At 42.3% G+C, this 14,230-nt stretch overlaps 1 protein-coding gene across 1 annotated transcript in view; it reads left to right on the forward strand.

Annotated features, from left to right (window-relative positions):
- The window catches only part of LOC122805765 (protein PET100 homolog, mitochondrial), a 273,886-nt gene extending 262,277 nt beyond the window's left edge, over positions 1-11,609 (forward strand). The window contains exon 4 of the mRNA XM_044076036.1: positions 10,360-11,609. Coding sequence (XP_043931971.1) covers positions 10,360-10,449 — 90 coding nt within the window. The 3' untranslated portion in view covers positions 10,450-11,609. The remainder of the gene's footprint in view (positions 1-10,359) is intronic.
- The last annotated feature ends 2,621 nt before the right edge of the window (positions 11,610-14,230 follow it).

The raw sequence follows: 14,230 nt of genomic DNA on the forward strand, positions 1-14,230 counted from the left end.
CCAGGGCGTTGGAATTTATGAATTCCAAGAACCGTTGGGCAAAGGTGTTGGTACATGAGTAGTTTTCCCAGTTAATGGCAGAGTAGTTAAAATCACCGAGTATTAGGGTGTTTGGTTCTATCTTAATATTTTCCAGTATGTTTAGAAAGGTGTAATGAGAATCTTGGGGTATGGTGGGGGATCTGTAGCAAGCTACAATTTGGATTGCAGTCTTACCTAGTGTTAGTTGCACCTGGAGAATTTCAGACGCATTGTGTTGGGTAACTAGCCTGGTGGTGTGAATATCCTTGGTGAATATTGACACTCCTCCGCCTTTAGTGTTTCTGTCCTGGTTTAGTGGCCGAAAAGTGTGGTAAGAGTAGTAGCCTGGTATTGCATGGGGTGCTCTCTGGAGCCTTGAACCAGGTCTCAATTACTGCACAGATATCGATATTCTCCATTTTTAGGAGTGCCTCAAGAGAGTGCATTTTGAGGTTTAGACTTCTAGCATTGAGTAGCATTACCTTCAGATTTTGCATGCTTGTACCTGTTATGGTGGAGGTTTTGTCCTTTGAACTTTGCCTAAAAAAGGCACTACAGGGGTGGCAAGAGCCTTAGCCAGTAACCTGAATCCCAGGGGCGACAGGTGCAGACCATCTCTGGCAAAGCATCGTCGTCTGTCAATCATGTCGTCCCAGGCAGACGGATACTGGATCCCCTTTGAATGACACCAGAAGCTTAGCCAATTGTTGATGTCAATCATTTTGTCCTTATATTGTGGTATCATTCTGGGCAAAGGCAGGATGCTACTCAGGGCTAGGGTCATACCTGCCTGGGCCACATGATCCGAGAGCTCTTTCATGTCTCTTTTCATGTAGTCCAGGGAGGTACGTCTCAAGTCATTCACTCCAACATGGACAAAGACAGAGTCATATCTGTGCTTGTTGCGGAGTGACTTGAGTGCATGCATTATGTGGCAGATCCTGGCACCCGACAGGCAGCTGACTGTAATTTTCTCCTTGTTCAACCTGGTGAGAGGGACATCAGTGTGCCGGACTATAGTGTCACCTATGACTAAAGTGTTAGGTACATTGTCTTGCCTTAGGGGCTGTTGCTGGGTGGCACACTGGTGTTGTGAACTATGTGACACTTTGGTTGTGATTGGTGTTTGTTTGCGTTTCAGCTTCAGAGGTCCTTGGTGCTTGGGCAGGTTACGGTTAAGGGCCTCTGCATATGTGGATTTAGTGTTGTTACATGTGGGTGTTAGTGGTGTGGGTTTAGAAGGGCTGTGTGTTGCTTGAGGTGTAGTGTGGGTGTTAACCTTCTCTTCTTGACTGTCTAGCACAATCTTGGGTGGAGGGAGCTTTGCTTTAATTTTGGCTATGTAAGTGCATCTCTCACAGGTTGTAGTGTTGGGTGGTAGAAGGAGAGGGTTGTCTGTGCCCATGAGGCAATTGTTGCATTGCCCCAGTATGCCCAGATTCACCAGGTGGACAGGAGAAATCACCGGAAGCTGACCCTTGGACATGCCTGGTTTGATGCTTTTTTTTTTTTTTGTAAAGTACAGGAGCTGTTTTCCCTTACCTTAGCAAGGTACTTTGCAATTATAGGCTGTTTAGTTCCTACTATTAATTTCTCCTTATTAATAAGATGTGTGGCAGGTTACTCCCTGCTGTCTTTAAATTGTTTTGCCATATAGTTGTTAAACTCATGCTGGTTAACTCTGGCTAAAATTCATAAGCAGCATCCAAATAGCACAGCTAATGCTGCTAAAATAAACTGAGTTGTACTGTTCAGAATTATTGTGATTCAGATGTTGAGTCCTCACTGTTATCTAATTTGCACATTAGAATCACTTTCCTGAATAGCACAGCTGATCAGGTGAGTGCTTCACAAACCTGAGCAAATTGTTGTCTTTCTGTACACGTGTATACACAAACACACACACACACATACAAACTTACCTGTAACAAGTTATACATATTTGTGTGAGTGAGTAGCACACGTATGCATATAGACGCACACACACACACACACACACACACAAACACATATATGTGTATATGTGTATGATTATCATGTGATTCTGTTAATAGTGTTCTAAATGCTGAATAAAAAAACACTGGAAAAATTGTTTTGAACATTCACATTACAAAACCCCAAACACTGAAACTATAAAAGATTGACATAGGAAAACTGTTTTGTTTTGCCGTTTTTACACCAAAACCCTTCCATGACACTAAACCCTAATTTGTCTGAATAGTGGTAGAGTTATGGAAAGGGTTTTTCTAAGATAATTTGTGGGGTTAGAGTTATTAGGAGTTAGTGGGTATTAACTAAGGTGGTTCAGGGAGGCTGGATTTTCTCAAGGTATATTCTGCTTAACCAGCATGCACGAGTCTGTTGATATGGGTTTGTTAGTTATTGATCTCTTTAACACATTTGATTCTATGTCTTATGCTGAGATCACCCTCTCTGTAAAAATGTGTTATTAATCAGCATATTAAGTTGGCTGATAGCTAGTTGACTAAAATAACTGTAAGGGGAGAACTGAGGATATTATGCCCAAGGACATGACTATTATGGTGGGTGTTCCTAAGGGGTCAGACCTTGGATGGACTTTAACACGTTCAAGTCTGGCTTTACACTGAAAATAGTTTATTAATCAGTACATTTGTTGATGACACTAAGGTTTAGTCAAGTACTAATTCAGCCAATGATCATGTTGTGTTAAGTTATTTGTACACAATTGATGAATAAGCACATTGAGTTCAGTGCCAGTAAAACTAAAGAGTTGCACTTTTGTATTAACAATCCATGCTCCCCATATACTGTAGACACGCTTCTCTTAAGCTGTGAAAAAAAGAATAGGGATCACGGTTTGGTAGTGGACAGTAGATTGAAGTATAAAAATAATTTCTCACTAGTTATCAGAAAATGTTATGCTGTAATTAGAGACATTTATGTAGTATCATTAGTTGTAATGAGAAAGTATTGCTCCTTCCTTACAAGGATGTTGTGAGACCACATATATATAGTCTGTTCTATAGCAGTTTGTGTTTATAATTGTACTGTGTTATATAGATTGGAAAGAAGGTTTTACACTTGGCAGGTTGTTGAAGTTCAACATCTATGTTCTAGGAATAGTTTGAAACAGTTGTCGCTGTTTGACATAAATTATAGACTAGTGAGAGGAGATCTTATACTAGTCTCTGAATGCATGAATATTGCCTTGTTATCAGCTACTTTAGGTTAGAATTTATGTGGCATAGTGTAGGCACTAGAAATAATTTTTTGTGAAGATGCCTGTATGCAACACTGTTCAGGAGAAAAGAATATTTTATTGTAGGGCTGAAAAGCTACGGAATTAAAGTCTTTCTAATTCTTAAAGGCAATTCGACTCAAAATGTTTAAATCAAACATAGATAAATGGTTTGGTAACAGGGTATTTGAGGATCAGCAGGTGACAAACTCATGTAAGGTCTCTGAGGCTCGGAGTTTGTGATACGTTGTACATTGAACTGTAATCAGCTGCAGATTTGTTAGATATTTTAATAACTGTCAGAGTAGTTTTCACACTGTGGTATATGACAATAGTTATGATAGCTATCTGACTACAGCTTTGATTGTCTGCTTTACATTTCATCAGTAAAGAGAACAACATAGCACTGCATCACCTGCAGTATTTCACTGACAGAAGCCTTGACTTTGGGGTCCAGGTGGGATTGTGACAGTTTGTACTGCACTGTAGCAGGGGAGGTAATGCACATCTGCTTACAGACATACACGAGCACAGCATTGTTCACTTGGTTGGGCATTCTGAGTGGGACAAAGTGGAACAGATTCATTGTGCTGATAATCTCTCATTAGAAAAACATAGATGTAATGCAGTTAATGGCCCGTAATGCATGTTCACACTGATCTGATGGCTGTTGCATTCTGTAGTCAGACATATTGCATAAAGATCTGTACAGAGCAATGCAGTGAAGCGAGTGTTAGCTCAGTTTGCATAGGTCACCTCCCAGGCTGTCACTTTTACATGCGGGGCCATAATCCTTTACTGCTTTCTAGAGCATTGGAAGTTTATAGATAGCAAGTCATTTGCATGCTATACAAATCTGAACTTCCCCGTACTACACTGTCAACCTCACTAGTTTTGTCTCTCTTCTTTGTATATTACATTGTAGATGTTCATCGTGTGACACTGCTGCAGTCATTACACTTGGGTTATCCTGCCGTCAGGCAGTCCCGCAGTCGGCCTAAGTTCCAAAGTCTTGGTCCGGCGTCGGTTGCTGTCGCCTCTTCCCTGACGTTAGTGCAACAGGGGTATAAAAGATGCAGCCGATGCCATTTTCTTCAGTCTTTCTTGCTGCGCGGTGCCCGAAGCAGTTCGCCAGTGCCAGTCGGCCGACTCCTGAGATTTTCATTCCGAATCCAGAACCGAAGTCTTCTAAAAAGCTAAGTACCCCGTTGGAGAAACTTTTTCTTGCCTCAGACCGATGTCAGTAAAAGTTAATAATTGTATTTCTTGTGGGAAGCAAATACCTCATAAGGATTTCCACTCCTACTGTATCCCATGCCTAGGCTCAGACCACAACGTCACTGGCTGCTGGTTTTGTGCTAGGTTTAACAAGCGCACTATTAAATGTCGGTTTGATTTTGCCCGACTTTATTTTGGCAGAAAATTTAACTACACCATGCCGTCGGAACTTCCGACGACCGGAATCCATAAAAAACGCAAAGACAAGGACAGGCATCCGAGGCCCAAGACTGACGACGAGGCCTCTTCTAGGCTGATCGCCGGTTCTCTGGTTTTCAGCGAGGCGCCTACGCAGCCCCTGACGACCACTTCTACAGAACCACAGACCGCCTCCGACTCCCACGTGGAGCTGGCTGGGCCTTCGGACGCTCTTGCTATTCAGATTACCAAACTTAATCCTACAGAGGGAACCGAAGTAGCTGAACATTCCACAGCTTCAGAGGGTGTTTTCAGACCTTCCCAATTAACTATTAAACCCTCTACTAAATCTAAGCCTCCCTTAAAAGCGAAGAAACAGACACAGCAATCTCCAGGCCAGGTTTCCATGCCAAAGAAACAAATGCTAAAAATGTCCGAAGACCTTATCACTCTGATCAGAGGGTCCCAACCCCCCCCCCCCCCCCCAGATAAAAGGCCCAGACAAGATGCTGACTATGAATCTTCAGACCAGGTATCCATTCCCTCTGACTCCTCCTCAGACCTAGGGTATTCCTTACCCCCTTATGAGGATTCAGATGCTGAGGAATCAATCCCATCAGCCTCTCCACCCAAGGACTACTCCTTTGGGGAGACCTTACATTCCATGAGGGAGCATTTCCACTGGGAAGGCCAGGATTATTCAGAATCCAAGAAAAGGCTTGGGGATTTCCTCTTATTGCCTCAACACAGACCCCTTGCTATTCCACCTGTTAGATATTGTGGATGATGTGTATAGTGAATCCTGCTTAAACCCTGACTCTTTACCACCAGCCCCAGTTAAGCCGGATAGATATTACAGAGTCCCTGACTCACACAAATGTCTATACACAAGCCCTGTTGCAGACCCTGAAACTATTTCTCAGGGACCCAAAGGGATTAAGGCCTCATCTGCTAAAAACCCAGTCCCCTCTGACAGAGATTCCAGGGCATTAGACAGATGGGGCAAGAAAGTTTATACATCTGCAACTTTAGCCATGAGAGCCTTGAATTGCCAGTTTCACATGCTAAAATATAAGCAATTTTTAATGTCTCAGTTGAAACAAAAGATGCTTCCAGATACAGATTCTCCTAATTTGAAAGAAATGCAGGATTTATTGCATGCAGCTGAACAAGTGGGAAAACATACTTTGCAATGTGGTTTTGATTCCTTAGAGGCCTCCTGTAGAGCAGCAGTTACAGGCTCTGTCATAAGAAGGCATGCTTGGTTAAAAGAACATACACTACCAGATCATGTTAAAGCCAAATTACTGGACGCACCTTTGCAACGGGATGTGTTGTTTGGAGTTAAAGCAGAGGAGGTACTAAAAAAGATGGAGGATAAGGCAAAATCTATGCAAACGGTCAAAGATTTTTTACAGGTTCAACCTCCTCGTTTTAGCAGGAATTGGCCAACAAAAATTGGTCCTTTCCAGTCACCGACAGACCTCAAAGGGGCAGATATAGATGTCCAGGAGGTAGAGGTCAGACACAAGGCCCTTACAGACCTAGGCAATTGGGGTACTCTGGGCCAGAAAGAAGGAGAAGACAGGCCTCAACCATATAAAGTCTCAATGACTTCCCACTATGGCTGCCAAACAGCTCTCTCTTGGCAGCTCCCTTGGGAGGAAAACTGGCTCTTTTCTTTCACAATTGGCGTTGTATCACCAAAGACAAATGGGTTCTCAACATCATATCACAAGGGAACAGGTTTCACTTCCACATGCTTCCAAGGCTAAAAAGAATGCCAAATCTGCCACCAAATCAATGTACAGAGGCTCAAAAACAAATTACAGCACTCATGGATATGAGGAGCTATTCAAAAGGTACCAGCACAAGAGCAAGGCCAAGGATTTTACTCAAGACTTTTTCTGGTTCCCAGAAAAGACAAAGCATGAAGACCCAGTCTGGACCTTTCTTCTCTGAACACTTACCTGGATGTTCCGAAATTCAAAATGTTGACACTACAGCAGCTTCTTCCCATGCTGGGCAAGAAAGCTTGGCTCGTGACTTTGGACTCAAAGATGCATACCTGCATGTCCCTATCAGACAAAACTGCAGAAGATACCTCAGATTTCTAGCAGGTTCAATGCACTATCAATTCTCTGCACTGCCCTTTGGCTTATCTACTGCGCCCAGAGTCTTCACAAAGTGCCTGGCACCAGTAATTGCATTTTGCAGGCAAAAAGGAATTCAGATTTAACCATACCTGGACGACTGCCTAATCCAGGCAGAGAGCAAAGACATTCCTCTAAAGCATCTGGCGTAAGTAAAAAAGTTAAGTTGCCTGGGTACACAGTAAACGAAAAGAAATCAAAACTAGTGTCCTCACAACAGATAATATTCCTGGGTGCCAGCTTAAACACAGCGGCTCAGATGGCTTATCTCACGCCAGACAAGCAAGGAAAACTGACTCAATATTTTCATTTAATGGCAACAAAGACCCAACTCCCTGCAAGAAAAAATCTGCAGGCCTTGGGCTACATGGCATCTTGCATACTACTAATTCCATATGCCAGATTGCATATGAGGAAACTACAATGGTACCTAAAGAGTGTATGGTCTCAACACTGTCAAGATCTGGAAACAGTTATACCACTAATTCCTTGCCTACAACAGGAGTTTCAATGGTGGGCTCAAGCTTGTCACCTCAACAAGGGACAGCCTTTTACTCAACCCACAGCCAGGCAGACACTGACAACAGATGCATCGGATTACGCCTGGGGAGCACACATGGCAGGAAAATGTATTCAGGGCGAGTGGCCCGCAGAACAACGACATCTCCACATCAGTCAAAAAGAGATGCTAGCTGTACAAAATGCAATTATAGCTTTCAAGGACCTGCTACATCCGGGACAACTACTAATGAAGACAGACAACACCACAGTTATGTGGTACATAAACAAGCAAGAGGGAACACACTCCTACCCCCTCTGCAGACAAACCATGACCTTGTGGAACACAGCTTTAAACTACCAAGTTCATCTGCAGGCATAATTTCTGCCAGGAGAGAAAAACACACTGGCAGACGACCTAAGCAGAAACATAGTGGATCCTCACAAATGGAAATTAAGTCCAAATATTTTCAGAATGATAGCACAAAAATGGGGGAACCCAGACATAGATCTGTTTGCATCCCCAACGAACTGCCAATTACAGAAATTCTGCACAAGGAGCTACCATCCATAAGCATGGAAAGTGGATGCCCTCTCATTCAGCTGGAAAAACCTACAAGTATATGCTTTCCCTCCTTTACCTCTCCTTCCAAAGGTACTCATAAAAGCCAGGCAGGAAGAGCCAAGGATGATCCTGAATTCACCAGACTGGCCACGCCAGCACTGGTATCCAATCTTAAAGAACTTAGCACAGGAACCACCCTGGATTTTGCCACAAATCCCACAGCTGTTAACACAACGCAGCAATCAGATACTTGACAGCCAGCTAAAGACCTTAAATCTAGCTGCATGGAAAATTCCTTAACCAAGCAAGCATTGCCTCTCTCCAAAGCTGTGATGGATGTCATTATAGAGGCCAGAAGGCCTAGTACCAGGAAAGCCTACTCGGATAAATGGAAGAGATTCTATGCCTAGAACCAAGCACACAACCTTGACCCTCTTGTCCCAAACATTCATCAGATACTACAATACTTAACTGAGATGCTGGACAAGGGCCTCTCCTTCTCATCCATCAAGATTCATGCCTCAGCCATTTCTGCTCACTACAACACGCATCCACCAATTTTTTCACATCCTTTGCTCAAACAGTACCTCAGAGGGGCTAAAAACATGAGACCACCCCGCAGAGCACCTATATCAACTTGGGACCTCAACTTTGTTTTAGAAAAATTAACTTTGCCTCCTTTTGAGCCAGCTAACACAGCAGAATTAAAATACCTCTCTTGGAAGACTGCTCTGCTACTGGCAATAACTTCAGCAAGAAGAGTTTCAGAATTGCAGGCGCTAATTGCAGTGAAACCTTTCCTCATCTTCCACCAGGACAGGGTTTCCTTAAGAACTAACCCTACGTTTATGCCTAAGGTAATATCAAGTGTAGCTCTAAACCAATCAATTCACTTGCCAACCTTTTATCCAAAACCACAGAACAAAGGCAAGCGATTACTACATTCTTGGACATCCACAGACCGTTACGCTTCTACTTGGACAAAACCAAAGCTTTCAGAAAATCTGAGCAATTATTGGTAGCATATGTTGCAGGAGCACAGGGAAAAGCCATTTCAAAGCAGACAGCCCACTGTATACGTTTTTGCTATACACACCATGGAAAACCTGTACCTAGCAGTATTAGATCTCACTCCACCAGGGCAACAGCCACTACAACTGCCTACCTCAGGGGAGTGCCAACCAAGGACATCTTAGAAGCAGCAACATGGAGTTCTGTACATACCTTCACCAAACATTACCATTTACCCTTATATTCCAAATCCAGAGCAGGCTGTCCTGCAGGGCCTTATAACCACTCCTAATGCCTTATAGATCATCCACCCTACCTCAGCTTTGGGATTCCACCCAAGTGTAATGACTGCAGCAATGTCACACGATGAACATAGTACAGTTTTGTACCTACCATAAATGTAGATGTTAGAGTGTAGACACTGCTGCAGTCCAGGTTACCCTCCCTCCTTCAGCTCTTACTTGCTGGTACGTACCTAAGCCTTCTACCCTTTACTGGATAAGGGGAGTATTTGCTGGAAACTGATAGCTTTTTACTATTTTTCATATGTATGTTTTATTAGCAATTTGCATTGCCTTCCTTTTTGGGGGGCACCTGACATCTGGGACAAGAAAAACTGAAGAAAATGGCGTCGGCTGCATCTTTTATACCCCTGTCGCACTGACGTCAGAGAAGAGGCAACAGCAACTGACGCCGGACCAAGACTTTGGAACTCAGGCCGACTGCGGGACCGCCTGATGGCAGGATAACCCAAGTGTAATGACTGCAGCAGTGTCTACACTCGAACATCTACATTTTTGGTAGGTACAAAACTGTACTTAAGTTGTTAACTTACAGTTCATATCTTAAGACCCACACTTAAGGTCTTAAACCAGTTAGACACTGAAACCACTGGATGAATGAACCATGTGTGTCTGTACCAGATGTAACTAGTTTGTGTCATATTTTGAAATTAGTTCTGTTAATGATTCGGCAATTTATTCAAGTCCTGTACTAGTTCAGAAAAAGAAAAGCCTATCCACTGACTGCCCACATTGCAGAACAGCTGTCTCAGGTGCATGCAAGGTGATTACTGAATGAGTATTGTCTGATTTTTCAGAGGCAGTCATTTTTTTCCAGAAATTGTGATACTGCTGTGAATGTGGAGAAATGCCAAGAGTAGTTCAGCACAATTGTATCAAGGGCAGACAGAAGCTAAATGTCCCTGTAGATGATACTGTCTCATTTTAGGTGTTCACTGTATTACCTATTATTTAAACAGCTACATTCATTTAGATCCTGCATTCTAGATGTCTGGATAGGTATTTTGCAGTTAACTATGTTTTGTATGGCAACAAAGTGTTTTCGTTTGTAAGTATTGCAGTTTGATTTTACACATCAGTGTTCAGCAAGACCATTTACCTTAATGGTGCAGTTTTACTCATTGGTCGCTCAACTATGTTTTAATGATTTTGTTTTGCTCTGTTTCCCTGCAGAGGAAAGAACTTGAAGATTTTAAGGAGAGAATGAGGTTAAGAAGAGAGCAACAATTGCTGAAGAAGCTGGATACCCTAAAGGAAGATTAATGTGTTCTTGCGAACATTTCTAGACCCTTGTACTTAAATAAAATTTTCTGGTTCCTTAAATACCATATATGCTGTTTTCATACCTTGACAGTCTGGATATACAAGCAACTGAAAGTGCTGGTCTAGCATTTGAGACTCCAGTCATTTGATGACTTTTTTGGAGGGTTTTAATTTATTGAAGGTATTATTTCACCAACTGTTACAATATAAAGCTGTTTAAAATTATTTATATTCTTTATATCTGAATAAAGAATGTTCCATTAGTTGAGATGTTCATCAGAAAAATGAAAATGTACACAGTTCAGAATATTTTTTTTAAATGCTTCTTTACATGCCCCAGTGTAAGGCCCCAGTGGCCTAATGGATAAGACATTGGCCTCCTAAGCCAGGGATTGTGGGTTCAAGTCCCATCCTGGATGATATAATCTTGAGTATGGGGTCCTGGGTTCAAGACCTGTAAAGGCTATTTATTATAAGTGGATGGGAAATGCACCCCGGGGATCACTTCTGTGGCTCTGCTCGACAGGGGCACAGGAAAATAACTTTCTTGGGTGGCGTAAGCCAGGGAACCTTGCTGGCTAGGCTTACTTAGGCCCTTGAGCCGATAGCCTAGTACCTATGCCAAAATGTTTTGATTGAAGTGTGAGCTGCACATTTCTGCCTCACATCAACTGGTTCTCCAGTTTCTTTCCAACTGACATACATGCCTTCTCTGTACAGTTTGCATATTCTCTGCATCTTTATGGGGGTTTTGCTAAGTGCTGCATCCCAAAAATGTGCTGTAGGTGAGTTTGTGATCCCCCAAATTGTCCATAAGTTTGTGTCCCATCAAGGATTGACTTCTCTGTCTTGCAACAGGTGGATGCCAGGATAAGCTTCTCTCCCGCTAACTTGAGTTGAATAAAGTAGATAATTAGAGAATGAATGGAATTCCTGGGTGTTTATCAGCTGCACGTGTTTTCTTTTTGAGAAGCGACTAGACTCCTCTTTGTTGTTTTGCTAAAGTATCACATTTGTACCAGCACTGTGGTGTTTGAAATGAAGACATCCCTATTATAGCTAAGTAGATTTTTTTTGTACAAGTGCCTGCCACTTTGCACATTCATTGTAGTTCCAATAAATAAACAAGCCTTGCTTAATAAATATTATTTTGTGGCTGACTTGTACAGATTAACTTCTTACACATAAATTAAGTTTGTTTTGTTAAGTTTGCATTTACTTGTTTTGTGAGATATTTTTATTGCAGCATTAACTTTAACATCTTGAAGCAGTATTTGTCTGTATAGCAGTGACTTTGATTTTTGCAGCAGGTGAATCTGGGGGCTGTATACATACATCTTTTTTGGGGTTGTCTGTAGCATATATGTTCAGACAGTCAAAATCCATTTGTAAAGCCAAATGTGTTCTCTAAACTGGATGAAGTAAACTTATTTCAAGGTCTAGCACTTTCGTCTCTTAGTTAAACAAGTCATCATAAGAGCAAACAATGAGGACAAAAATCACCCTTGAAGTTCAGACATCATGATATGTTTAAAATTAACCTGTCCACTTGTTTATTGCAAACACTGTAATATAAAAAAGAACTACTAAATAGTTTAAATTTGTGAATAAAACTTCAACTAAATACTGATATTGCATCTGTAGTGTAGAAAATGCCACAATCCTCATTTACTTCCTTTTGGCCTAAAAGCAAAATACGTTATTACTTTTAGAAGTAAAATAAGATGCACACAATGGTTGGTCAAATTCTTTCAAAGGTGTAGCCTTAAGTCATACTAAGGTGCTCATTCAGAGTGGGGAAGGGGATTCAGCCAAAATTTAAGTTACAATTGAAGTTCTTTAATCTTCTATGTATTATTAAAGTTTCTGGGCAGTCTTTCAGTCTCTGGGCTGAAACAGAAATTGGTCCAGTGGAATCAGTGCTCTATCCTAGTTTACAAATTAGTTAACCCCCTCTCCCCTGAGGTCTGATATAGCCTGTTCAGTCAAAGAAGAAAAAATTATGAAAGTCAGGGCACGTAACAGTACTTAAGTAACTTCCTATGCTTTTGTTTTTAACTGCCTTTTGTTCTTAGACTTGTAAACTTTAGCTACTGCATGTTACTTCCTATGCTTTAGTTATCTGCTTTTTGGTTTTAGACTTGTAAACTTTTGTAAATACTGCGTTTTGAAATTACCATGACAATTCTATGTTCTAAATTGTCTAAATTTGGAGATGTTCATCGTGTTACCCTGCTGCAGTCATCACACTTGGGTTATCCTGTCATCAGGCGGTCCCGCAGTCGGCTGGATTTCCAAAGTCTTGGTCCGACGTCAGTTGTTGTTGCCTCATCCCTGACGTCAGTGCGCCAGGGATACATATACTGCAACCACCACCATTTTCTTCAGTCTTTCTTGCCGCGCGGTGCCCGAAGCAGAAGCAGTTCGCAAGTGCTGGTCGGCCGACTCCTGAGATTATCGAATTCGAATTTCAGACCGAAGTCTTCTATAAAGCTAAGTACCCCGTTGGGGAAACTTTTCTTGCCTCAGACCAATGTCAGAAAAAGTTAACAGTTGTATTTCTTGTGGGAAGCAAATACCTCATAAGGATTTTCATTCTTATTGCATACCTTGCCTAGGCCCTGATCACGACGTCACTTCTTGTCGTTTTTGTGCTAGGTTTAATAAGCGTACTATTAAAAGGCGATTTGATTTCGCACAACACTTTTTTGGTAGAAAATTTAACTATAACATGCCGTCGGAGATACCGACTACCGGCGTGCACAAAAAACGCAGGGACAAGGACTGACAGCCAAGGCCTAAACCCGATTCCGAGGCCTCGGTTGATCCGGTCTCCGGTTCTCCGGTTATCAGTGAGGCTCCGACGCAGCCCCTGACTACCGCAGTCCTGGAACCCGAGACCGCTACGGATATTTTGACGGAATGTTCTATGCCGACGCAGCCTTTTACTTCAGGCCCTTCCGACGATATACCTTCTAAGGATGTCGGTGCCTCGGAAACGCCATCGGTTTCTGAGGGCATTTTCAGACCGACGACTCTCACAGTCAAAACGCTTTCTAAGTCTAAGACTCCTTCTAAAGCTAAAAAGACTACACTTCAGTCTCCTGTTCAAGGCCCTATGCCTAAGAAACAGATGCTCAAAATGGCTGAAGATTTGATTTCTCTTATCAGGGGTTCACAGCCTCCTCCTGACAAAAGGCCTAGACAAGAGGAAGATTCTGCTTCTTCTGAGCAACTGTCTATTTCTTCGTATTCCTCTGAAGACCAAGACTATTCCTACTCTCCTTATGAAGATTCTGATGCTGAGGACTCTATTCCCTCAGCTTCCCCTCCTGAAGACTACTCTTTTGAGGGAACATTTCCACTGGGAAGGTCAGGATTTCTCTGATTCCAAGAAAAGACTCAGAGAGTTTCTTTTACTCCCCCAACACAGACCTCTAACCATCCCACCTATTTTGGACATTGTGGATGATGTCTATTTAGAATCCAGTTTCAACCCAGACTCTCTACGTCCTGCTCCGGCTAAGCCTGACAGATACTACAGAGTACCTGATTCCCACAAATTTCTTTACAAAAGCCCAGTCGCTGACCCAGAGACCATCTCCCAGGGTCCCAAGGGGGCTAAGGCTTCCATGGCTAAAAACCCAGTACCTTCTGAGAAGGACTCAAGAGCACTAGACAGGTGGGGGAAAAAGGTTTACACCTCAGCCACATTAGCTATGAGAGCACTAAATTGTCAATTTCATATGCTCAAGTATCAGCAGTTTCTAATCTCTCAGTT

This window comes from Protopterus annectens, chromosome 1.part1, assembly GCF_019279795.1.
Source record: "Protopterus annectens isolate FY-2018-M chromosome 1.part1, PAN1.0, whole genome shotgun sequence".
Classification (NCBI taxonomy): Eukaryota; Metazoa; Chordata; order Ceratodontiformes; family Protopteridae; genus Protopterus; species Protopterus annectens.